This window comes from Festucalex cinctus, chromosome 12 (genome assembly GCF_051991245.1).
Source record: "Festucalex cinctus isolate MCC-2025b chromosome 12, RoL_Fcin_1.0, whole genome shotgun sequence".
Lineage (NCBI taxonomy): Eukaryota > Metazoa > Chordata > Actinopteri > Syngnathiformes > Syngnathidae > Festucalex > Festucalex cinctus.
Window position 1 is genome coordinate 18766127 of NC_135422.1, and position 27732 is coordinate 18793858.

Below are 27732 nucleotides of genomic sequence, written 5' to 3' on the forward strand. Positions count from 1 at the left end.
GGTAGCAGACTTGTCAACCGATACAAAATCCGCCGGGAATCCTTACATTGCTTGTAAAGCTGTGGACCGGATATCGCGTTGCTGTGAATCGGTTGCGAGTGAGGCTTTATGGTTTTCATAACAATAGCAAGAGTTCTGCACCGTGCTCTACTTGTTTTGTTTACATTTCAGTAGCATCACTATTCAAGCTACTTCCGTGTTTACAGAGAGCTAGCAAAGTAGCGCTCAGAGACGCTTCATTCCCCGGATGTTGTAAACATAATGCAAAGACGTTACGCACCTTTTTTGGGGGGGAGGGGGGCCGCCTACCGTCAACGCCGTGCTCGCGACACGGCACGCGTGCAGTCGCGCACAACGAGTGACAACATGCAACAGTGGAGACAGTTAGCAGAAGCCGGTGCCTCACATCTCGGTATTTCCCATTGCTATCGAGTCCTCTCGGTGCACTTGTATGTCCCGGGCCGGCGTTGGAACTGCGCGCGAGCCAAAAAGAATAACTCCCGTGACGATCCAATGCATGAATTCAAACGACACAGGTATGTCCCACAGCCAACACACCAGCTATGCTAAAAGCACACTGCAAGTATCTCATTTCTCAGTTTGTGGCTCCCTGTCAATGTACACAACTAGCATGAGCAGCAGGGAACTGAGACGTGCCCGCAATTACGTCATCAAACTCAAAATGAACGACAGCCCAAAAAACAAAACAAACAGTAGTGATTCCGTGGTCATCATCGTGTCTCAGATTAAAAAAACAAAAAAGATGTCATACATTAACCAAAAATGAATGTGATGGCAAAGAAAAACAAAAATTGTTAAAAACAAATATTGTTGATAAAAAGGTTAGGGCACTTTTGGAAATATTTTTGGATATATTAAGTTGCTAAAATGTGTTTGATAGATTTATTGTTCCATAAGGTGGCTTCATATTTCTTTTGGCTGGACGGTAGGTTTATTTCATGTCTTAAATGTATGTTTCTGAAATACTTCACAATGTGCACATATTCTGTTTAATTGTGTTGGTGTCTTTTTAAAGGTTAAATAAAAATTTTAAAAGGTTACATTTCAAATTGAATTATCAGCCTTTTGTTTTCCTGATCCTGATTTTGAATTAAAAAAAATATATATAACTGTCAATAACAACTAATAATTATTTAAACTGATACATTTTTCAGTCATATCGCCCAGCCCTTTGTTCCGGTCCATTTAAATAATTGATTCAATATATAAAAATATAGAAGACATTGTTGTTGTTCTTTTTTAACACATTTGTAGATACTGTAAAAAATTGTGGTGTTTTAAGATTAATATTTACAAGCAACAAATGTCACTATAAGTTTTGAATATTGAAATTAATCGTATCGAATCGAAAATTGTATCGTTCCCAAACTTAATCGAACCGTATCGAACCGTTCTGTTCTGAAAGATAATCGTTTTTCAATCGAATCGCAACTTGTGTATCGAGATACATATCGAATCGGCCTCATGTCAGAGATTCCCACCCCTAATGATCACCATACTTGGGAACAATCATGAGGGACAGCCCTTTGCACAAATTTTAAAGCCACATTTTTTGGGGGGAGAAGTTTGGGATAAATTCAGGGAGTTTACGGAAGGAGCAGAAACTTCCAGAACTGGTGCGAGCACGGGATCATTTGGGAGGACGAGGTAGCATGAGATAGCACTAAAGCTAACCTGGTAGCGCAGGAATGTCTGCCACTGTTCAAACTGCACAAGAAGATGAAGTCAAAGAAGAAGAAGAATCGAGAATATGAAGCAGCGGAACAAAGAGACAACTTCAGTCAGTATCGCAAAATAAAGAAATGAAAAGCTGGCATGCAAAAGCAAAATAGACATTGTTTAAATTGTGACTCATATGTTGTGCAATGGATGAAAATTGTTAAAAAATTACTTTCACTCCTTCGACGACAGGTGCCGTGTCCTGGAGCACGTCAGCCTGCGACGCCGTCTGGCTGCTTTGCTCGGCTGCCAGCTCCTCGCTGTCCTGCAGGGGGAGCCACAGGAGCATCATTATGTTAACGTCCACCAGAAGAAGTCAGTTTATTGTGTAAATATGCTGTACTGATTTGACAGATGTGACTTCAAACAGTTGATCAAGATTTTAAGATTTCAACACACTATAAGGAATTATTTAAATTCAAATGTGAAATTTTTTTGAAGAAATTGAAAATCAACCAATATTACAAATGACGTTGTTAAAGCGTTACAGCTGCAGAAATGATTTGACCTGGCATTTACATTTTTCCGTCTACAGTGTTCCCTTGTTTATGTTCCCTGTGTCCCGTGGTTCATCTTTGGCGGCCTCGCTGTTTCGCGTATTTTTTTACAGCGTGCTATTTTTTTTATTTTATTTTAGTTTACAACGTGCTTTTTGGTTTGCTTATTTTTTTTGGTCTTTGCGCGGCCATATCTTTCCAAAGGTGTCTGCCCTGTCGCTTCACGACATTGCATTCTGGAGATAGTAAATATATACTGTGCTGTATAATCAGTATATTAAAAAAACAAACTTTTAATGGAAAAAAACGACTGTAAATGAAAAAAAAAGCGTAAATGAATGAAAAAGCATTCACAATAAACTAAAAATCATACCAAAACAAAAAAACATAATAAATAAAAAAATATATATACTGTGCTGTATACTGTAATAAGTCAATTAAAAAAACAACATACCGGTACTTTTAATGGAAAAAATTACTGTAAATGAAGAAAAAAAACAAAAACAAATGATGAATGAAAAAGCATTCATAATAAACTAAAAATCATACCAAAACAGAAAAAAAATATAATAAATGAAAAACTATGTTGTATACTAGGGGTGTTAAAAAAAAGCGATTCGGCGATATATCGCGATACTACATTGCGCGATTCTCGAATCGATTCAATAATCGGCAGAATCGATTTTTATTTTTTTTTTTTTTTTTTTTTAGGATTCACACCTTGAGCATGGAAGAATGTTATATGAACGGAACATTAAGCCTTAATATTTTATTTTAATGCTGTTCAAACATGAAACAGATTACAACCTCTATAAGACTGAAATTTCAGATAAATAAATAATACATTTTCATATAAATCTTACACTCTACAAGCTTACTGATTAGTATTTTCTAAATTTGAATGAAAAAAATCGCAACGATCGACTTATAAATTCGTATCGGGATTAATCGGTAGCGAATCGAATCGTGACCTGTGAATCGTGATACGAATCGAATCGTCAGGTACTAGGCAATTCACACCCCTATTGTATACTGTGATAAGTAAATAAAAAAAAACTAACATACTTTTAATGGGAAAAACGACTAAATAAAAAAATGAAAGAAAAAGCATTTGTAATAAACTAAAAATCATACCAAAACAAAACAATATATAATAAATGAAAAAAAAATATATATATACTGTCTTGTATACTGTGATAAGTAAAAAATAAAAAAATAAATAAAAATAAAAAATAAAAATAAAAAAAACTAACATACTTTTAATGGGAAAAACGACTAAATAAAAAAATGAATGAAAAAGCATTCATAATAAACTAAAAATCATACCAAAACAAAAAAATATATAAATGAAACAATATATATATATATATATACTGTGTTGTATACTGTGATAAGTAAATAAAAAAAACAACAACATACCTTTAATGGGAAAAACGACTAAATAAAAAAATGATGAATATATATATATATATATATATATATATATATAATAAATGGAAAAAATATATACTGTGCTGTATACTGTAATAAATACATTTAAAAAAAAAAACTTATAATGGAAAAATGAATGAAAATGAATAAAGAACATATATGATGAATGAAAATGCATTTAGAATAAAGTAAAAATCATAATAAACAAAAAAATATAACATTAATTAATAATTAACAGGATTATTATTATTATTATTTTTTTTATGAACGCAGGTTTCGATTATCGCGGGTAGTTTTTGGAACGTAACACCCGCGATAAACGATGGAACACTGTAATCTGAAATCTGAAATCACAACAAACATCAGCTATTTCAGCTTTTAAAAACAAAACAAAAAAAAAAAAAAACGTATTATGTTGTCTTGTTTTGATTATTAGACCTGTTGGGTTCAGTGCTTTGCACTTGTTCGTTGTGAATACGAGGATGATGAATAAAAGAGAAACTATAATATCTGATTATAATATCTAGCATGCATTCCGGCTGAAAGTGACAATTTGATACCCTGGCAGCCTTCTCGACGAGGTCGGCCAGCCGCTCCATCTCCCTGTCCTTGTTGTCCTGGCGAATGGCCGCCGCCTCCTGCAGCGTGGTCTCCACTTTGGTCTTGTTGTCCACTTTGGACAGCTCCATCTCAGCCGCCATCACCTGGGCCTCCTTCGTCTGTGGACAAACGTTGGCAGGCAGGTTAAAACTGAAAAGCACAGAAGCGGTTTAGGACCCGAGTACGGAAGACGTACCACCATCTCAGGGAGCGTCTGCAGGGTGGTCTTAAGCTGGTCGGCCGGGGACAGCGTGTCGGGGAGGTACATGGCCCGGGACAGCAGAAGCAGGGAGGTGGGGATCTGCTGCTTCAGATGAAGTTCCAGCCACTACAAGATGCATAACGAGAGAGAGAAAAAAAAAGTTGATCAAGTCTAATAAGTTGAAATCACTACAATACATTTGAAAAACTGGATTCTTTGATGAAATGGTCAACAGGGTACTAAAACTAAATATAATTATAGCAAAAATGCCGTTCTTTTTAGTCATTGGTAATTAATTTAATGCACAAGACTTTGAGGATGATTTTAAATGTAACTTTAAGTAGATTTATTTTGATATTAACTAGTGTTGTTCCGATACTAATACTGGTATCGGCAGATGTGCCGATACTGCATTAAAACAGTGGTATCGGTATCGGTGACTACTCACCAGTAACATGCCGATACCATTAATTCCAACACTAATATAGGATTTTAGATGCAGCATCTTGTGTCTTGCTGGTGCACGACATTCACTGGTATGTGACATGTTCACTGCATGCCGATCTAAGATATCCTATTTGCCCTTGAATGCTCTGAACCAATAGCAGGACAGCTTTTTCATGTTGAGGGAAAACAAACTAAGTATCGGTATGGTATCGGTCGATACTGCAAAGCTGGGTATCGGTTGCCAAAAAACGGTATCGGAACAACACTAATATTAACCGGAATAAGGACATTTGAAAGTGTGTCACGCAGAAGTGTCTAGTGTCATCTAGCAGCAGCCAATAGAAAAGCAACTTCAGATGACGTCGCTTCCATGATGTTTTTTAATTATTGCGCATAAGTAATACACTTTAAAAAAAAAAAAAAAAACTAATACTGAATTAAATAAAACAAAACATTTATTAAATAATTAAACGTAATAAAAACTAACAGAACCACCCAGAAAATTAATTAAAACTAAATTTAAAAAACAAAACTCAAATCACAATCAGAACTAACAAAAAAATGAAAAATTCCAAAACTACGGTTTAATAACACTGGTGGCCACACGTCAGTCTACAGGAAGATAAAAAGTGAGGCACCTGGCTGAGCTGCTCTCGGAGTCGCTCCTCAGTGACCCCCAGCGACCTCATGCCTCGAACCCGACAGGCGGCCTGCACCTCGTTGACGTTGAGGCTCTCCACGCCCTCCTCGGCAATCAGCTGCAAGGAAGGAAAGAAAAAAGAAAAAAAAAAAAAAGAGCATTTATAAGATCAAGTGTGCTGTCATGATTGTATTCGCCATTTTCCTTCAATATTTCTAATTCAAATAAATTAATTTGTTAACTTTATTGTATTTATTTTAAAAAAAATCAAGTAAAAGGAAAAATGTTACACCATTTTCTTCATTTTGTTTATTAAATAAATGTTTTATTTATAATTACATCAAAAAACATTCTTGGGAGTGAATTATCTCATTATTAAAATGAACATATTATGCATAACAATTGGCATTTTATTCATTTTATTAAATACGTGCATTAATAAACTATAATTGCAATGAAAATGAATTAAAACAATGCTAGATATTTTTCATGTAAACTTTTAACAATTATTTGCTGTTGTATTTATTTTAGTAAATACCAGAATTGATCCTTGGATCACACAAATTACAAAAATATTAAATCACAAATGTATCATTTTAAACACGAACATGAACAATTTTACATCATTTTCTTCATTTAGTTTATTAAATAATTGTTTTATTTATAATTTCATCAAAAACAACATTCATGAGAGTGAAATATCTCATTATTAAAATGAACAAATTATACATAGCAATTGGCATTTTTTTATTATTAAATGCTTGCATTAATAAAGTATAATTGCAATGAAAATGAATTAAAAACAATGTTACATATTTTTCATATAAACTTTTAACAATTATTTGCTGTTTTATTTATTTTAATAAATGCCAGAATGCCTTGGATCACACAAATTACAAAAATATGAAATCACAAATAAATAACATTAATAATGACAATGTATCATTTTAAAACACTTGAGCTATTTTTACAAAAATATAATTTTGGAAGATTATTTTATTTAACAATTGTTTCATTCATTCAAAGCCAATTAGAAAAAAAGGAAATGTTTTGTAATTTAAATAATTATTTTACATATTTTCACTCTCTTAAGGTAATGGTCAATAAAGTCCTATTTTGACCCCCCCCCCCCCCCCCCCCCCCCCCCAAAAAAAAAAATTCCTTTCTCTTCATGTAATCAAGTATTTGATTAACTTTGTTATGTTTTCTGGAAAGAAAAAAAAAATCACTTGGGCCAATTACGTAAAGTTTTTTCCTCTCATCGAAAGACCCTTTTGTACATTTCAAAAATATCAAAAGGCACAAAACTTTACCAACATTAAACAATTGACTCAAGAAAGCGCAAAGGCAGCAAACCTTATCGTCGGCGCGAATGTTCCTCAGCTTCATGATGAGCTGGAAGCGCAGGAAGTTGTTGGTGCCGATGGACTGGAGCTCCAGCAGGCGGCACAGCGCCACCAGCTGGGGCCGCGTCAGGTTGTCCAGCGTCAGCTCGTCCTCAAACAGTTTGGAGAAGCGCAAGATCTGCTCGTTGCTGGGACGCTCGCCAGAGTCTCGGATCTAGCGACACGATAACAGCTGACTGTGCGGAACGTCGCGCGACGTCTTTTATGTTTGATTTGCATTGTATACTTCATTGTTTCAACTGTGTTTGTTTTTGAAAGTGCTTTTGAAATAAAGCTGAGGTGAGCTGAATATGTATGTGTGCATGTGTGAATGTGAATGTACCCAGCTTGGGTGACATATTAAGCACACGCTCGTTCACTGACCTTCTGGAAAAATGTGGAGAACTCCTCGGCGACATCACCTTCGGCCGCCTTGTTACGCAACGCGATCTCCTCAATGGTGTCCTGCAAGAACTTGGCCATCTCCAGCTTGACTCGCAGCTCCTTTTTCAATCGCTCGTCCTGCACGCAAACATGTTCCTCAATTTGAAGGAACGATTACCTCCACCAGCACTTTTTTTTTTTTTTTTTTTTTTTTTTAAAAGGCTACAGACAGTAATGTTCGTAGAGGATAAAGAATATTCACCTGTTAGTAGTTTGGTCTGTGCCTATTAGGGATGTAACGGTATCCAAACATCACGATACGAAATCACGATATGAAAGTCATGATACGGTAATGATCACAATATTGTGGGGAGGTTGGCGATACAAAAAAAGGTCACAATTATGTAAAAAAAACACACACAAAAACATTACATCAACGCATATAAGCAACCTACAGTCTCTAATAACACTTATTATTGAGGCACTTACTTGCTAATGCACGCACACATCGAGTTCCTCCACATATTGACTCACAAGCATATTACGATCCCCTTCATCTGCCCATTAGTGTGGATTTTAAACATTGAAGGGCCAAAACATGCCTTGTGAAAATTAAACTAGCCACCAGAGGGTGCTAGAAGTGAACAAATGGAAATCAACCTGACTTTTTGAACAGATGTGCTGCTTTTAATATCGTGACATGATGACGACAATATATTGTGGCAGTTTTAATATCGAGATATCATGATACTGCCGTTATCGTTACATCCCTAGTGCCGATTATACGTTTCTCAACCGTTTGTGTAAAAAATAAACTGCTTAAGTCATTCACGCCATTTTCACAGAAGCAATCCCCTTCACTCTGTTTTACTGGATTTGGATTGATTTTGCAAGGCCCACAGAATATTGTGTTCTACTGCTATAAAAACATGGAACCTACCAAGAAGATAAAGTCTCTTCTTTTATTAAGAAATAAAACCATATGTCTATCTCGTTCCGTTTTGCAGCAATTAGCACAAGAATGTTGCTAAGTTTCATCATTATTCACAAACCTATTTATAATTTTAAGTAAATGAGTTTTTTTCCAACATGGCCCTGGTTGAACTCCTTTGCTCTGCTGTCACCTGCTGGCCGTTTTTGTTATTACTACCATTTTTTTTTTCACCCGTTCTCTATTGTTGAGAGGCTGCAACAAAGCCTTCTGTATGCTCTAGCATAAAATAAATAAATAAATAAATAAATAAATAAATAAATAAATAAATAAATAAATAATAGGAATGTCCCGATGTCACATTTTTTTTGCACCCGAGTCCGAGTCACCTGATTGTGAGGATCTGCCGATCCAGAGGCCCAATCCGATTCCTTGGTTAAAATATTAAGGAAGTGCCATCAGAAGTGCACAAAATAATAAATAAAAATAAATAACGCGTTTTGTTTCGCAATATGTTTACCTCTGGATGATTTTGTTGCTTTGGAGCCCCTAAAACAATAATAATAATAATAATAATAATAATAATAATAATAATAAGAATAATAATAATAATAAAAACAAAATTGCCCAAAAATGAAAACCCCGATCATTTTCTCCTGATACCGATCAGCTGAAAATGACGTGATCGGGACTCTGTTTCCGTTCATGTGATCGGGATCGGGACATCCCTAAATAAAAAATAAAAAAAACACCCACAAAAAACCTATAGATACGTCTTTGGGACACTTGATAAATTGAAAGTAGAATGTATTTATACATTTTTGGCAGAAAATTAGTTAAAAGGTTACTACACTGCAACACCGAATCGTTGTTAGCATTAAGCTAAACAAAACTAAAAAACTAAAACCTAAGGTAGAGCTAAGTGGCTGTTTGAAATACACAATGAGCAATCGTCTTTTCTTTGTGTTTAGTTTCAGAGCAAACATTTGACTGGGAGTGTCAACAAACAGCCTGAAACTTCTTTTTGTAAGAATTGCTAATTATCTGCCAAACAGCTGCTTGCCGTCAAGCGAATTTTTGCTTGTAAAACAGAGCAAAGAAGTGGCTGAATGACGGCTTGTATTACAAAAAAAACCAAAAAAACAACAACAACAAAAACAGTGCGGTATGTAAATATAGGTCTACAAACAGACGTGACATTATATATAGTACGTTGTTTGATAAGCAACAAAACATACAGGAAAAAGCTTGCTATAATTATTACCAGATAAGCTTAGTCAGCCAATAGGATTAAAGCTTGTCAAGCAAAACCGTCTGAGCGCCTGACGGGGTGAAAGTTCATGTCAGATGTCACATGAAAGTGGAGTGTAAGCCACTCGTCATTTGGTGACATTGCAGGTTGTTGGGCGGCAGTGGGTTCGTTAGTTTGTTACCTTCTTGGACTGCGTCTCGAAAGTGGACGGCAGCATGTTGGGGAAGAGTTTGAGCGCCACGGGCAGCAGGAACTCCATGAAGGGGACGATGATGAACACCAGGAAGGGGAGCAGTCGGAAGACGTCCGCGCAGGTCCGGAGGAACTGCACACATGCCGAATTTCATGTCAGCTGGATGTAGTGCTGTCACAATTGAATATTTTTACAATCGATTAATCGATTACTAAGTAATAGATTATTCAATCAATTAATCGACCAATCGGATTCATTTTAATTTTGCATTAAGGTGTATTACAAAAGAAGAGGAATTGATGTTGTACTATGTTACCGTTCAGTCATTCTTTTCCAAAATAAAAACTGATGTTTATAATTATGTTTTATTTTGATTAAATACAGAATATAATCAGTCTTCTTTACTGACTGACTACAGAAATCAGTAAACATTTACTGTTGATATGCTGAAATCAGAGGATTTGGACAATTTTAAATAAAAAAATGGCTCCAACGATTACTCGATTATTAAAAATAGTTGTCGTTTAATTTGATAATTGATTACTTGTTGATTTGGGCTGGGTATTGATTCTAATTTCCCTAAAGCGATTTGATTCACAAGAGTTGAGTTTGATGCAATTTTGATTTTATTTCCCAGATTCGATTCACTTCACTTCGAGCCAATATTAATTATAGAACATCAATTTTTCTTAAATATCAAGGACATGATAAAAACTCTGCAAACATTGACGAGTTTATTAATGAAAGTAAACCGTGTTGTAATTACTTACGTATTACACAAACATTGATATCAGTTAAGGATGAGATGAAAATATTTTCATGATTCTAATTCAGCAGCTGTAAATATAAATTAGCGATAAAAAGATTCTGCATTGTCTTAAAGTGCAATAAGTCAGGTCTTCCATAAATGTTCGAAGAAATACTAAATTGGCCTTTAAAATTCTATTTTCTTATGAATTTTTTTTGGGGGGGAAAGAGATTAAAATTATTTATTCATAGTATTATGAATCGATATCAGGCTCGAAAAGGAAAATCAATTCGAGATTGATTATTCGATTATTTAAACGCACCCCTACTGTTGATTAATCGATTCATTTTAATTTCTCTAACTGGATTCATGGGCTTGTTTTACCACCTCGAAAAAACAACTTTTGCCAGTTGAATTTTTTAGTTAAAGCCACTTGAAAAAAAAAAAGGTCATCCATCTGCCAAAATCTTTATAATACAAGCACAAGAAATTTCAAAAGACATATTTTTGTCAAGATGGCACGAACAAGATGGTTTATTGTCGAGTTTTGGAGTGACCGAAGAAGCCACCTATATGTCAGGCGGCCAGCAGGGTGAAGGATTTCGGATGGATCCCACTGAAAAGGTCTTTTGTGAGAGGGGCCATTGACATGTATATCATCACATCAACGTGTGGGAGGGGACTGCCCATTCAGTGAATATGAAAAGAAGCTTAAGGAGGTGAAAGTTAAGTCTGGGCTTGTATGAATGGACTGTGGATGATTTGGGACAGGCGCGCTCAGAGGGAGTCAGCTGCATGTGAAAAGGTGTAAAATTGCAAATGGGCCCATCGTCAACACTGACTAGAAGCTATTGACGTACAGTAGCTTCATTCCGCTCTTCTATTAGCATTCATTTAAATGACATTAGTATGTCAACTAAGTGTAGTTAAGTTTACCAGTCTCAGTTTTTAGCAATTATCAAACCTTATTTTGTAGTACAATCATTTTCTCTTTGTTTTATGTTTCAGTTTTACAGTGAATTTAGTTTGTCAGGTTGAGTTTTAGTGATTTTTTTTGCAGAATTGCATTAACACAAAAGCACACAGGTTCATTGTGGGTTGGTGTGTCACCGCCAGTTGTGAAATATGCATTATGCGCACAGACACGTGCGTGGTTGTTTTTCAACTGTGACTGGAATGCAGCGTTACCATCAAATTGCGCAAGTTTTCAGTCGGTGTGATGGCAGAAAGGAACAGCGTAATGGTAATTGTCAAATAGGAAGTAACAGTTATACTTTACGAATGAATTCATTTTGCATCATATTTAGAGTTGAGTTGAATCCAGTTTGAGTGTAGAAGTGTAGAAGATTCAGGATCCACTCATTAATTGCGCATGACTACCTCATGTTGTTGCACATCCATTATCAGACATATTCAAGACGTTAAGAAGACTTGGGGCCAACCGATAAATCGTAACATATGAATGTAAATGGCAAAAAAAAAAAAAAAAAAAAAAATTGTGCTTATTAATTAATTAATGTATTTATTTAATTATTTATTTATTTACACAGTGACACACTACATACAACAAAGATAACGATATTCAAATATTCACCCCGGAAAAAATCTGAATCTACAAATTTTTGCCACTTTTTGTCTGTTGTAAAATTAAAAAACAAAACAAAAAAAATACTAAAAGTAGGGGTGCACCGATCACAATTTTCCGGCCGATCACCGATCTTTGAAAAAGTCTTATCTGCCGATCCCGATTTTTGCCGATACCAATTTTTTCCATTAGAAGCAGCATAGACCGTCAGTGTTCCAACCTTCATTTATATGAATACATTGAACAATATCGGCGAAATAATACAAATGGGTTGTTTTAACCGCACACGAATGAATTCGCTTAAATAAAAATTAAAAATCCTATTAGTCATCTCAGCAGAAAAGGACAGTTACTGGCTGACTTTTTCAAACCTCTGAGATTGGTGGAAAAGATCGGTTTATTTTTAAGGGATCAGCTAATTACCGACATTCCAAAATCAAGGAAATCGGGGCTGATGAATTGGCTGGCCGGTCGATCGGTGCACCCCTAATTCTTTCATTAGATCATAAAAATGTCATTTCCTTAGGTACATGTTAAATATCGCAATAATATCGATATCGTTATATTCAGTAACTATATCGCAAATTGCATGATTTTCCAATATTGTGCAGCCCTACTAGCTCTTTGACTGCCAAAAATGTTTAACAACGATTAGTAAAATCACGATGTATGCCGCCATAAACATTAAATGATGTCAAGTACGTTTTTTTTTGTTTTGTTTTGTTTTTTATCAATGGATAGTTCACCGCCCAAGTGCAGCATGTGCTGCCTGGTCAATGAGTTGTGGAATCAAAAATACTCACTATCTATGGTCAGCAGATGGCAGCTTTGTATCTCTTTTAAATGGGCTCATTGCGTATGAAATTACAATGAAATATGATGAAAGCTGATGAAATTGAACGTTTTCAAGGATGATGTAAATGATCAAAGTCTTTGTCATATTCAAGTTTTTTTTTGATAAAGTGTGGCAGTCAAAGAGCTAGGGGCCAACCAATAAATTGGAAGATATATTCGCACTTTAAAAATGGCAAAATCAGATTTTTGGGGGGCTTATTTATTTATTTAATTAGTTATTTTTACACAATAACACATTACATACAACAGAGATAATGACATTCAAACATTAAAAAAAATAAAATCTGAATCTGAAAAGAAAATGGCCAATTTCTGCCGCTTTTTCTATGTTGAAAAGTTAAAAAAAAACAAAACAAAAAAAACACTAAAAGGACAAAGTAGTGCAATTGACATCTTTATAGCTTTGCAAGCTTTAAGGGATAAAAACAATACTTTATAAATCATTTATTTTCGTTTTAACTAATCGGCCAATTCATTGACTGTCGTAATTTTATCCTGCCAAATATCACAATCGGCCTCAAAGAAATCCTTCTCAGGTGGGCCCTAATGAAGACGTCAGAGGCTGATGTTTTCGCTGCAGTGCGAATGTAAGTGGATCAAGTGGCGCAGTCACAACTCGACACCTTAGGCCCGTGCGAAGTGGACTCAAAACGCCTCAGGCTAAGCCGTTGACGCTATCGCCGATGCTGTGACCCGGGTCGCCCTCCTTGCATGAGAGCCGAACTGACCAGCAGACGGAGCGCTGAAACATTCCCAGCCAAGGAGTATCAAACGTTTTTCAGATAACCGAATCCAACACGTGAGGTTAAATAATTAGTTGAAGTGGTGCATTGATTGACGGCTTACGGCCTTTTTATCCTCTGTTCGATTTTTGAGCGCGCCATGGTGCAAGCTTGACCATATTCGGAAACGCTAGCATCGCAGCTAACCAGGAAGTAAGAGGGTAGCACTCATAAGGCCACGCCCCTTCATACACATAACCTTCACTCCCAGCTGTTTTACAAGGACCACAAAATATTGTGTTCTTTTGCTATAAAAACATGGAGATTAGAGTCTCCTTTTTTCATCGTGGAAAAATAGTATATCATTCACAAATCTGTTCAGAATTGTGGGGAAACAGCTTGTTTTCAACATGGCCCTGCTTGATCCCTTGTACTCTGCTGCCACCTCCTGGCCGTTTTTGTAATTACTACAAAACAAACGTATAAATACGTCTTTGGGATGTTTAAAACCCTTTTAAAAAAGAACGTATTTATACGTTTTTTGGCAGCAAATTAGTTCATCACGATTTTGAGGCAATTCCTATCTGACTTTCACTGGGCCATCACATTCACAATTTCGTCAATGTCCGGAGTAAACAAAACAAGAAAACGTCCTTACCTGTCTCCTTTCGCGGCGGGACAGGCCGTGCCCGTTGAGCACCCGCCACAGCATCCGCACGGCGATCCCCGTGTCCACAAACAGCAGCCTGAAGCCGTGGTAATAATGTTTGATTTCGTCCACCACCCGCTGCCGCAGCGTCCGTCTGACCGGCTCGGCGTCCAGCGCGGGGCTGTAAACGGGGCCCCCTTCCTCCAGCTTCTTCTTGTCCTTCAGCGAGCGCAGGGACTTCTCCACTTTGGAGTCGTCCCACCTCGCCGGCGAGGCGTACAGCCACCGGACGCCGCCGCCGGGCTTGTTCCGCCGCCACGGTCGCGTCCCGGCAGAAATGGCCGGGTACGCTGTAGGGGAAGGCCAGGGGGCCAAGGCATATAATAGGCGCCGTGAATCCGAGCCGTGGTGGCGGCCATCGGATGAGAGGAGTGATGGGCCCAACTGGGCGGTGCTGACGAGTCGGAAGCCATCAAATCTGTGAAGGCAAAACCAAAATTATCAAATACCAACGGCAAAAAAAATAATAAATAAATAATAATAATACTAAAAAAAAAATATGTTTTCTAAGGTGCTTTTTAATAAGAAATAATTGATTGGTCAATATTAAGTCTTTTACAACTGGCTAAAATCAGCCTATTTTCGCCGTTTTTTTTGTTTTTGTTTTTTTTACACATTAACACAATACAACATTTGACAAAGACAATGACGTAGGACTGTGCAATTAATTGAAATTCAATTACAATTTCAATTACTACACCCCACAATTACAAAATCAGCCTAATTCTAAAAAAATGATGATTAATACTAATTATTGAGTTATTTAAATTTATACAATTGAATCTTTTTAAAAATAATTTAAACAACTACGGTAATTTAATAAATTTTGTTTCGTCCGAAAGGAACTTGCATAATTGTAGTGTTTCAAAGAATTTTGTCTTAATAAATATAAGTAATCATCAAAAAATAAATGATCGTCCTACTGCACAGTCGGGTTGTCACAAGAACCGATACTTCGGTGCCAAGTCAATGCCAAGATTCTGAAAATGTGACGATACTGCCTTTTCTACAATACCCGAAGTACCGATTGGTATCGAGGCGGCATATCTGGCCGCGTCTTTTGTGTTGTTTTGGGGGTGTTTATTTATTTTATTATTATTGGGGTTTTTTTAATCCCACACGCACTCACTCACACAAGCTTACATCATGTAAACTGGGTGGATATGGGCGCTTATCTGGCAACCCACGTTACGTCTAATGACGTCACGTGACTACCCTCCCGCTGCTACAATAACAGGGAAGTAGAGTAACATGCGCGCAACATGACAGTAGCCCGCACATCTGCGTCGTCTTCAACTGCAGCGGCCCCTCAATTAGTTGAGAAGAAAAAACACCAAAGTCGCGTATAGAAGTACTTTGGATTTGAGGTTGATGCGCAGGGATTGAGATGCCGAAACCGTTTCCAGACGAAAGGGGAACGCATTCAACTTAGCGAAACATGGACATCCAGACTTGTACCAAGAATTCAAGGCAAGTGCATTTGAATTCCCGTGTTATCATTGTTGTCCATATCTAAACTAATAACGTGAGTATGATGACCCCACACTCAATGAGCTGCTTTGCGAAATAACGTTAGCGTTATGTTCAGCCTCTTCTGTCCCGCATAACAAAGTTCGATCAAGTTGCCGGGCAGCTAATTTACTGAATCACCTAAAGTAACATTAAACAACCCTCAAATAATATATCAAATGTTATTCGTTATTTTGTTTGTTTGTGTGCGTGAGGCTACGTGCTGAAACTGGTTGTTAAATAAGCAGCACAGTATAAGATTTTTATTTAATGCTACATGCCCTGTGATCCATTTTTCATTTTACAGTATTTTAGTGTTAAGTACTTATTGTTTGTTTGTCCATCCATCCATCCATCCATTTTCTTGACCGCTTATTCCTCACAAGGGTCGCGGGGGCTGCTGGCGCCTATCTCAGCTGGCTCTGGGCAGTAGTCAGGGGACACCCTGGACTGGTTGCCAACCAATCGCAGGGCACACAGAGACGAACAACCATCCACACTCGCACGCACACCTAGGGACAATTCAGAGCGCCCAATTAACCTGCCATGCATGTCTTTGGAATGTGGGAGGAGACCGGAGTACCCGGAGAAGACCCACGCGGGCACGGGGAGAACATGCAAACTCCACCCAGGAAGGTCCGAGCCTGGACTCGAACCGGAGACCTCAGAACTGGGAAGCGGACGTGCTAACCACTCGACTACCGTGCCGCCCATTGTTTGTTTGTTTGTTTGTTTATTTATTGAACATTAGGGGTGTTAAAAAAAATCGATTCGGCGATATATCGCGATACTACATCGCGCGATTCTCGAATCGATTCAATAATCGGCAGAATCGATTTTTTTTTTTTTTTTTTTTTTTTTTTTTTTTTTAGGATTCACACCTTGAGCATGGAAGAATGTTATATGAACGGCACATTAAGCCTTAATATTTTTATTTTAATGCTGTTCAAACATGAAACAGATTACAACCTCTATAAGACTGAAATTTCAGATAAATAAATAATACATTTTCATATAAATCTTACACTCTACAAGCTTACTGATTAGTATTTTCTAAATATGAATGAAAAAAAATCGCAACAATCGACTTAGAAATTCGTATCGGGATTAATCGGTATCGAATCGTGACCATTCGTATCGGGATTAATCGGTATCGAATCGAATCGTGACCTGTGAATCGTGATACGAATCGAATCGTCAGGTACTAGGCAATTCACACCCCTATTGAACATATAAACATAACATATAACATATACATTGCCTTGCATCTTTTCAAGTCATTGCCAAAACGATTCCACAAATGAACACCTATTACAGAAACACACCTTTGCTTAATATTTGTTCTTATTTTGATTATTATTTTATTTTATTTTTTTGTAGAGACTTGTACCCCTTATGTCATATAAGGACTCTCTCTAATTTCAAATGGCTTCTGAATACTATGGCAGAGTAGATTGTTGTAAGCTTTATACATATTTGTGCTATTACTGTACTTAGCTAGTACATGCACAGTATTTTTATTTTATTGTTCAATACATTAATGCACAGTATTTTAATTCAATTTTTTTTTTTTTTTTTTTGCGTGTGTGCGTTTGCGTGCGTGCGTGCATGCGTGCGCGTGCAAATACGTGTAAATTTATACTCATTAATTCACCTAAAGCCTTATAAATATCCCATTTCCCTTCGCCTTAACCAGGTACTTCAGAATCTTGCCAGAGTCGTTAGGTTTAAATGGTCAGGAGACCAGAGAAAAGGTCAGAAAAAAATAAAGAGAAAAGAAAGATAAATCAAAGTGAAATCCAGCACCGACCAAACACTTCCTGCCTTCCCCATGATTACAAAATCAAAGTCTTACGCCAACCCCGGAAGCCTCTAAATTCCAGCAAATTTAGCGAGATCTCAAGAGACCAGAGGAAAAACTAAAGAGAGGAAGGAGGGAAGGATCGATAAGGCAGAGTGAGATCCATAGAAGCCAGTACATCCAATCCATCAAAGTGAAATCCAGCACCAACAAAACCCCTCCTGCGTGGTTACAAAACCAGAGTCTTATGCCAACCCCAGAAACCTCAAACTTCCAATAAATTGAGATCTCAAGTGACCAGAGGAAAAACTAAAGAGAGGAAGGAGGGAAGGATAGATAAAGCAAAGTGAGATCCACAGACACCAGCACCCACTGATTCAATTTTTTAAAGCTACATGCCAATTGTTCTGTTTAAGCACACAGTATCATTGTTTGTTGTTCGCTCCTAATAAAGGAGTGTATGTTGAAGTACAGAATTTATTGCTTATTTTCTATTTTTACCGTGGTATCGAAATGGCATCGAGAATCGTGGAATTTCAGTGGTATCGGCATCGACTATTAAATTTCTGGTATCGTGACATCCCTACTGCACAGTGCACATGCTGCGCCAACACAAATAAATATTATTCTAAATATATGTTATTATAAATTAAGTTTGGTACAAAAGGAACTTACATAATTATAGTATTTTTTTTCAATTGTTCTTAATATTTTTTTAAGATTTTCTTGTTTTGTACTAAAAAAAATAAAAAATCGTTTGAATAATCGTGATTTCAATTATTGACAAAATATTCGGGATTATTATTTTTTCCATAATCAAGCAGCCCTACAATGATGACAACATACAAGGCCCAAAAAAAATCTGCAAAAAAATTCTCTCTATAACAAAGTTAAACAGTCAAACAATCTGCCTGTTAAACTGTATGCATTGAGGGACAAACAAATAAGTTATTGTATTAATTACATTTTTTATATTAATTAATCAGAAGATGGTTAACAGAATTTTATTCTGCCAAATATCAGAATTGGCCTCGGCCTCAAAAATTAATATACCAGTACTTTGCGTTGTCATTTTTATATTTCGTCATAAGACTCCGGCATTCATACCTTGGCTACCAGGAGGCAGTAACATATATGCATATATACAGATATAAAAAAATAAAAAATAAAAAGACAAAATGGTCGTTTTACACAGAGGATAAAGACTATATGTCTATGTGTTTTATTATACTCTATCTCCATTTGTTACTTCACTGTTTGTGTTCAACTATCCGCTGTTTAACATTGTGACATCGAGGAACGACATTTGGTTAGCTCGTCCGTGTGCGTTTTGCAATGTCTGCTAGCATTGAGCTAGCACAGTTTCGTATAAGGCGAGCGTATGAGCTGTTTTAACTACAAAATACATTTGAGCATCTCACCTCTGACTTGAGAGTCTTAACGCAGTGCAGTTGAAGCCGGAAGCGTCTTTGAGTTTTCCTGTGAGAAAGCAAAACATATTGATTTCAAATGGAATCAATAGCGCAATATCCATTACATACACAGCAGCACAGTAACCACTCCAGGTACACGATCTATAAATGAGATCCATCCACTACATGAACGATATCAAGACAACATTTTGGATGCAACTCTTGCAAATGGATGACATTAGAAGTCGTACCTAATGACCAAATGAGTTACTATCTGTTGACAACCCCAGTGAGAGGCCCGCGGACACTTTTGACCAATCGTGACAGAACAGGTGGCCAGGCCACGCCCCCCTTGGCCCTCACATGGCAAGGCTGGACTGGATCCAACAAGGCACACGCTCACACAGACGCACGTGGATGCACAATCACTCACCGAGTGTACTGGAAGCACGTCACAAATGACACAAGAGGGAAGAGACCAGAAATAAAGTAAAACCGTTGTGGCCCCTCTACATTCAGCAGTTCACTCGTTTGACTCTTAGTGGTGTAAAACCAAAGCATAGCCCATAAAATACTATTTTTGGTGAGCTGGTCAAGTGTTTGCTTATATTTACAGCAGCCGCTCTTAACCTTAACCTTGTCGGAGGTACCGAACCCTTCTTGATTGTTGTGTTCGTGTATTCCCCATCTCCACACAGCGTAGTAAGGAAGTGTTCTTTTTGTTTTGCTAAATAGCTAATTGTGTTGGACTAGAATTGCTCAACCTGGCATTGCAAATCATGCAACTCCCATCATTCAACTCAACTCAATATTTATAGAGCACTTTAAAACGATGATACAATGACAACAGCAGAGGCCCCAGAATTGAACCCTGTGGAACACCATTATCGATCAATCAATCTTTATTTGTAACGCATTTTTCATACAAAAACATTATGTTCTTCTATGTAGCATGCGGGGTCACCTGTAGCCAATGTTGGCCAAGCAGAGAATTATACGAGTGTGTCTTGACCTCCGCCGAACCCCTGCGACTGACTCACCAAACCACTAGGGTTCGAACGAACCACTGATTTACAGAGTGAGCTAAGCAACAAACAAATTGTCTTTTACTCGACATACTTCCACAATGCAGTATTAGATTAGAGAGCAATAGATGGAATAGATACAGACTGCAGGACAAAAAAAGGAAATTAATGAATAAGATTTTTTTTTTAAACTCAACTATTATGCAGTATTTTTTTTCACAATTTACTCTTTTGAGGTTGTTTTTTTCCTATCCCAAGAGCGAACATCAAACACTTGACTGGAATCAAATACACTTTATTGTGCTCTAATCTTTACTACAGCTGAGCTGACCTTGGTTGTACAGAACGTACATTGACCAGCTTTCAGCTAGGGATGTTCGATAACTTTTTCTTTTTTTTAACCAGACTGTAACAGTACAAGTACTCAACTCCCTGTGGTGGTTGGCCGTCATCCATCTCAGTGTGGATGAACTCCTCCTGGGTGCTTTTCCTCTCAGGGTTCTTCTGTGCCCCGCCATTTCGTGGTTTGCGTGTGTGTCTGTGTGTACGATCATGGGGGGGGGGGGGGGGTCTTTTTATTGTATTATGGATGTTTTAATTGTTCAGCACTTTGAGTTGCATTTAAATGTATGAAAGGTGCTATATAAAAAAAAGGTTTGATTGAACTCTTGAGTAGTCACCGTCACCGAAAGTAGTTTTGATACGTACAATTTCCCATCCAAAAAAACAATAACAGATACTTTTCAAGAAAGATCTATATATGCCATTATCGCATTTTGCTTAAAACTGCATGAAATGAATGCCAATTTTCTACTCTTATAATTCCAGTTACTCGCGTGGACGTGTTGGATCAAAACTCAGCGGTAATATACTTGTAATTGTAAATTAAAAGACTTCTACTAGTACATATATGTTATGACATGAAATTTTTGTACATACTACATAATGACTATTTGAGAGTGAAAAGACGAAGGCGCTGCCATGGCAACCGGCATCCTCCCATCCCATCCAATTCGACCTGAGCCGCTGTCCTCACACGACCTCATTCCCGAATTGTCTTCCAACTTGGCAACATTCATTTTACCAAGCCTCTTAACGCGATTTTTTCGGGAGCATATTTACTGGAACAATGAGTCACAGCCAGAAACGGAAAAGTACCACAAATGCTAATGTGAACGAGCTAGTTTGCTACGTCACCCACCACACACATACATACACACACAGAGGCCTAACAAATTAATGACGAAAATAAATAACTCCTTACCTTTGGCTTTCCGCAGATCATTGTTTAACGATCTGGAGGTTGTCATTAAAGGTGCCCTGGACCTCGTAAACAGGATTAACGCCATGTGGAAGGAAGCTTTGCTCGCTGTTTGTCCGTCTCGCTGCTACCCTGGACTTTTTTTTTTTTTTTTTTTTCAGTACCTGGTGCGCTGGCTGGCTAGCTAGCTAGGGAGCTCGGCTCAATGTTTGTCGAAACAAAGGAAAGTAGACCCCTGCGTTGGGGAGTGGGCACATAAATACAAAACACGACGCTTAAATGGTGTACAACATCGGAGGATCCGGCTCCGTGTTTCATGCCATTCTTTCTTCTCTCTCTCTCGCTCGAGGAGTCCTTGAGTGACAGCTAACCCGGGGTAAGACTTCCTCTGACGTCATTCGACCGTTAGCCAGGGAGCCGCCAAACGGAAATGACGGAACCGATTCGACAGTTTTTTTGTTTTTGTTTTTTTTGCGAGGAGACAATTATTACTGTGTTTATCAATATTTATATACAAAAATGTGTTTCAACATGTGTTGCCATTACTTTTATGTGGGCATTCATACTTATAATAATAATAATAATAATAATAAAGTTAGTTTTTGTTTACTTGAGGCGGAAACACGTTTGGTGTGTGGTTTAAAAAAATAAAAGTATTATGTGATTTTTTTTTTTTTTGTATATTTGCACATTCTAATGGAACATACGTGTTCATTTTATGCATTGAACATTTCTGATTATAATCATGTTATCGTGACGAAAGACTGTTTTCTTATGGAAAAGGGTGTTCTATGAGACAAACCACTTTAACTACTCTAAAGTAAACTACTTTCCGCCCATGACGTGTGAGTCATAAAAAAAGGCGGATACTAGGCACTGAACAAAGTTAAACAATTAAAATATAAAAAAATCACTTTATTTGTGAATAATACAAAAAGACCGTGTCAATTTGTTTTACCTTCTTGTTGCTTTTATACAGCCATCTTTGTTTTGTTTTAAACCTAAAGGGGAAGTGTGTGGTTAAAGAAAAAAATAAAAACACATGGTCATTTTGACGGGTTATTTACCGATACCGATGTTATGTATATGTTCTTTATATGTAATTTAAATAACATTTCATTCACGATTTACCTGGATGCATGTCTACTTCTCCCATGAAAAGTGGTGTTTTACGAGAAACGTCATTTTCGTTTGAAATTCACGTCCTTTCCGACCACGACGCATGAGTACGCGCGAGTCCCATGGCGGGATTCCCCAACCCGGAAGAAGCTTGCAAGGGGGGGCATAAACAAGCCATCATATTTCTCTTTTGTGTTATTGATCATTAACACGGAAATGTGTAATTAAATTATTATTACATAACCATTAACATAATGAGTAGAAAGAAACCTCTGGTATGAAATATGAACAGAATAGACGTATTGGCCAACCGATCGGCCCCGATTATCTTAATTTTAGGGGCTCGTGATCAGCAGATCCCTTACAAATAAACCAATATTTTCCACCTATCTCATCTCCAATCTCAGAGCTATGAAAACGTCAGCCATTGTCCTCTTCTGCTGAGATGACTAATTCATTTTTTTTTTCATTTTTATTTGCGAGAAAAATGTCATGTGTACTTTAAAATCAAGAGATTAATTTCGACCCACGTAGGTGGATGTGACAATCAGTGGTACTTTAACTTAAAAAAAAAAAAACACTGAGAATCAATCAATAGTTCTCCACTAATAATATGGGAAAGTAAAAAAAAAAACTCCCACCAAAGGCGAAAAAAATCGGGGGGGGAAAAAAATCATCGAAAATCCGAATTCGCGGATGCCGACAACTTGAATAGAAAGGAAGATAAGCAACGAATACAAAAAATGATCGTGAATGAATGAGGTAGTGCGGTCATCCATCTACTTCCTATGGTTGTTTTTTTTTTTTCCTTCATGTGCGCCGCCAACCAATCACGAGTGAGCATTTTTCGCGCTGGTCGGCATCACAGTTTGAGTTCCCCGCAAAAGCCTTTTCACTCCACTTGAATGAAATTCGCCTATTTACGCCATGGATAAACTGCCCGTTTCCGTTTAAGCAGCCGTCGGGACGTCCAGCCAGCAGGTAAAACCCCCCCACAACCGCCGCCGTTTGCCTTTACTGACAAGGCCGAGCCCAGAGGAGCCAACTCGGGGACTTTTTTTTTTTTCCTCCTGGGAAAGTGTACACTTGTCCCGGAGCCCAGCATCCATTTTAAGCGAGAGGCGGCTAGTTAGCCGATGCTAGCTTCGAGCTGCTACTTTCTATGGACTTGAATGGGGCTTCACAGGTTAGCATTTTTTTTTTACGAAACGAGCTGTCATGGCGCCGACAAAGTGACTCTTCTGACCCAAGTCGTAGCCGAACACTTCATTCCGACGTCGAACCACTTCAAATCCTATTCGGTTTTACGTTAATTTTGTCGTTTTTGTCCTTTGTGCGACGGCTTTTGTCTAGTTGCTGCTAAATGGCTGACGCTCGCGAGTACCACGAAATGGAAAATAATGCATCCCCGCTTGCCAATTAATTGCGTTATTAAAAAATAGCAGCCGCAGGACACGAGGAGTCGATGACGACTTAAAGATTGCGATTTAAAAGTAACGTCTGGACAGTGGCGAGAACTTGGAACAATCGCAGGGCGCTCGCCAGTCAAGATAAATCGATCCACGATGAGACTCTGACATCGCTAATAAATGTCACAGATTGTGTGCAGGAGTTGGTGCGTTACGTGCACTTTTATTGTTGGACGTGTCAGCGGCTGTTCTCGTTTCCGCGGCTTTTCCACACGTCGGTGAGCTCATTGGGCATCGCTGCACGCGGGTCCTGCCCTCATCTGTGCCCCCCTCCCCCCATACCGCAGACTGCAGCTAGCAGATAGCTTATCCTTTCTCCAGTGGGGGGAAGACTCCCATTTGGAAGGGACCCGGGGATAGAGGCTACCTGCTCGGCTTATAAGTGTCGGCCTGCGTGTAAGTCAGTCTGAATGTAAGTTGCTATCAGTTCGTTTCGAAAACATCTTGCAGTAGACCAAACAATGCAGCTGGAACATTGTGTGACAGGTGCACTTTTTTTTTTCCAACTATCTTTTGCATTTGCATTATTAGGGTTGGAACACCCATGGAACTAGGGGTGTGGAAACCAAATAAAAAGAGAGGGTAAGGAGGGGATTTTTTTTAAGAGTGCAGTAGTGAATTGTTTCAATCAGTTCCTCTCCTCTCTCCCAGTGAGCGTTGAACTGAGTGTGTCTTCGCTCCTTTTTTTTTTTTTTTGGTCATGTTTAATAAATGGCAAACAGGTAAACCTGACAGTCTGACTGGTCAAATTCAGATAAAAGCATAAAATTCCATATCAAACATATTGCATGTCTTTGCTATATGCATATTGCCTAGGCCAATATCGCAATATTGATATTTTTTTTTTTTATATATTGTGCAGCCCTAGTGAAAAATTAGTTATTTTAATAGAATTCAATCGCAATTTTCTTCTGTACTCACTTTGTGTACACCATGGATGCACGGCACCACACTGGCCCCAAGAGGATAAAACGCACATTGTTCTTACTGCGTTTATAGTTGCTATTATTTTAGTTTATTCTATTCTTATTTCACTTTCATATTGTTTTTGAGTAGGGATGTTCGATACCACTTTTTTTAAGACCGATACTCAGACCCTCAGTACTCACCGATACCAACTGCTGATACCAGTAGTACATTTTGACAAATAAAAAAAATCACTAAAAGATATTTTTAAACAAATATATTTCCTTTTTTTTGACAAAAAAAACCCAGCACAGTCACTCTTCAATAGTCAACGCTCAAAATAAAACACAAAAATGCTCTTTTAGTTTAAGATTCACTATTTTGAAGTATTTCCAAACCGGTGAAGTTTTGGTGAAAAACTGCTGCAAGCTAGCGCCAGCTACAGGCAAGGAGGACTTACTTAACGCCTTCCCCCTCTGCCATCGGTCGCTTGTATTCTTCTGCGTCACGAGTACTTGAAAAAAGGCTGGTATCGGCCCGATACCGATACCTGGTATCGGTACACGCCCATCCCTATTTTTGAAACTCACCCAAGACAAAAAATGACTTGATTTGAGACTTTTCACATGTGACGCGATCCCATCTCTCATGTTTTTTGTTTTTTTTTGTCACAGAGTGCGTGAAAAGGGACTTGGATGCAAATGGACAGCATCGGGAGCTCCTTGCCTTCGATGCCCGAGCCGGCCAACCCCGTCAGCATGAAGCAGCCGGCGGAATCACGTGGTGACCCCTCCCTGCTCATGGACCAGGCCGCCGCGCAGCTGGCCGCCACCTTGCAGGACGGCGTGCTCCACAAGATGTCGGGCCATGACAGGCTCAAGGACCTCACGTCACTGGTGCTCAACAGCGAGCAGGACGCCGTGCCCAAGCTGTGCGCCGCCGAGACGCCCGTCCTCAAGGGCGCCGAAGCGCCGTCTTCCAACGGGATCCATCGGCGCGGCGAGCCGGAGCTGAGTGTGAGCGTTCCCCGGGTGGTGACTGCGCCTCTCTTTGAGCCGTGCTCGGCCGGTGGGACCGGCTTGGACGCCGCTGTCGTTGAAGGCGCGGCGGCATCAGCGCCGGGCGGAAGGCAGGAAGTGAAGAAGCGGCGGGGGAGACCTCAAAAAGCGAAACCTCAACCCAACCTCGGTTCTTCCGGTGTACCCGAAGATGTTCTCAGTCCGGCTTGGGATGCAGCGGAGAAGGTTTGTTTTTACTGGGTCAACTCGTTCAAGTATTTGTTAAGAAACTTAAAGCGAGTGAATGCCATTTATTGAAACTCATGGTAGTCTCAAGTTACACACCTGCCGCCTTTGAAATTGCCTCGGACTAGGGATAGACCGATGATCATCCGGGCCGATTCTTGGTGCTGATATGTGGCATTTTGACAAATCTTGTGCTGTCACTCACGACCTTTTAAAAAATAGTCAATTATTCCATTGACTAATAGCCCCCGCCCCTCCCGTTTTTTTTTTCTCAAAAGTTTTTATTTATTTGTTTTTAAAGTCCACTCAGGGTGAGGCTGAGTTGAATTTAATGGATATAAATACTAATTGTTCCTTATCTTCTGCACACATATGCACATATTATTATTATTATTATTATTATTATTATTATTATTATTATATTCATTTTTTTATTGATTGCTTGATAGCTAGTGGTCATTATGGTAACTTTTTTTTTAATATAGTGCTGCCATTAACAACTTTAAAAAAAAAAAACGAGTCGCCTTAATCGACTAATAGCCCCACGCCCCCCAAAATACAAACATTTTTTCAATTTCTTTATTATTATTATTATTATTATTATTATTATATTCATTTTTTTTGTTGATTGCGTGATAGCCATTAGCTAGTGGTAATTACGCTAATTTTTTATTATTTTTTTTCCTTCCCCAGTACTAGAATAAAGCAGTGCGGTCGTTAATTGCCCCCAGTACTAGAATAAAGCAGTGCGGTCGTTAATTGCTTCTTTTTTTTTTTTTTAATGGAGTGACCTATCAATTCGACTAAGAGGCCTGCACCCCAAATATATATAAAAAAAAAAAAAATATATATATATATATATATATTTTAATAACTCCACTAAGGTTGAACCCGAATTTATTGGATATAAATACTCATTGTTCCTTAGCTTCTGCACACATGCACAGGAAAAGCCATCAGCTGGGTGACAATGCCCTCTGGTGGATTATCTGTGCAATGCACGTGTCAGATCATATACGTCAGGGTTTGAATGGGAACAAAATATTTTACTCATGAAATGGAGGACTCAAAATGTCTTGTATTTAATATGATACATTTGTTATTAATGGCATTTCAACAAAGGTATTTTTTAAAATGTTAACACTAGGGGTGTTAAAAAAAAATCGATTCGGCGATATATCGCGATACTACATCGCGCGATTCTCGAATCGATTCAATAATCAGCAGAATCGATGTTTTTTTTTATTTTATTTTTTTTTTTTTTAGGATTCACACCTTGAGCATGGAAGAATGTTATATGAATGGAACATTAAGCCTTAATATTTTATTTTAATGCTGTTCAAACATGAAACAGATTACAACCTCTATAAGACTGAAATTTCAGATAAATAAATAATACATTTTCATATAAATCTTACACTCTACAAGCTTACTGATTAGTATTTTCTAAATTTGAATGAAAAAAAATCGCAACGATCGACTTATAAATTCATATCGGGATTAATCGGTATCGAATCGAATCGTGACCTGTGAATCGTGATACGAATCGAATCGTCAGGTACTGGGCAATTCACACCCCTACTTAACACCAATATTTTCTCTTTTTACTGCAAATCGATATTGGCTTGAAATATTGACCACTAATAATCAGCATCTGTGTCGGCC

At 38.0% G+C, this 27732-nt stretch overlaps 2 protein-coding genes across 14 annotated transcripts in view; one reads left to right on the forward strand and one right to left on the reverse strand.

Annotated features, from left to right (window-relative positions):
• Window positions 1–23934, reverse strand: part of letm1 (leucine zipper-EF-hand containing transmembrane protein 1) — a 38847-nt gene extending 14913 nt beyond the window's left edge. For 2 of the 8 annotated variants that reach the window (XM_077538185.1, XM_077538186.1), the window contains exons 1-11: window positions 21333–23934; window positions 19053–19110; window positions 14271–14739; window positions 9691–9834; window positions 7327–7464; window positions 6914–7117; window positions 5556–5675; window positions 4465–4596; window positions 4229–4387; window positions 1913–2005; window positions 1696–1728 (exon numbers count right to left, since the gene is read on the reverse strand). In XM_077538185.1, the coding sequence (XP_077394311.1) occupies window positions 1696–1728; window positions 1913–2005; window positions 4229–4387; window positions 4465–4596; window positions 5556–5675; window positions 6914–7117; window positions 7327–7464; window positions 9691–9834; window positions 14271–14739; window positions 19053–19110; window positions 21333–21417 (1635 nt within the window). In that variant the 5' untranslated portion in view covers window positions 21418–23934. The remainder of the gene's footprint in view (window positions 1–1695; window positions 1729–1912; window positions 2006–4228; window positions 4388–4464; window positions 4597–5555; window positions 5676–6913; window positions 7118–7326; window positions 7465–9690; window positions 9835–14270; window positions 14740–19052; window positions 19111–21332) is intronic. The other 6 variants (XM_077538184.1, XM_077538183.1, XM_077538182.1 and 3 more) reach the window with 5 other exon arrangements.
• Window positions 23242–27732, forward strand: part of nsd2 (nuclear receptor binding SET domain protein 2) — a 28128-nt gene continuing 23637 nt past the window's right edge. For 2 of the 6 annotated variants that reach the window (XM_077538169.1, XM_077538173.1), the window contains exons 1-2: window positions 23242–23429; window positions 25498–26067. In XM_077538169.1, the coding sequence (XP_077394295.1) occupies window positions 25519–26067 (549 nt within the window). In that variant the 5' untranslated portion in view covers window positions 23242–23429; window positions 25498–25518. Of the gene's footprint in view, window positions 23430–23466; window positions 23635–23672; window positions 24330–24478; window positions 24500–25497; window positions 26068–27732 lie in introns of those variants that run through there. The other 4 variants (XM_077538175.1, XM_077538170.1, XM_077538171.1 and 1 more) reach the window with 4 other exon arrangements.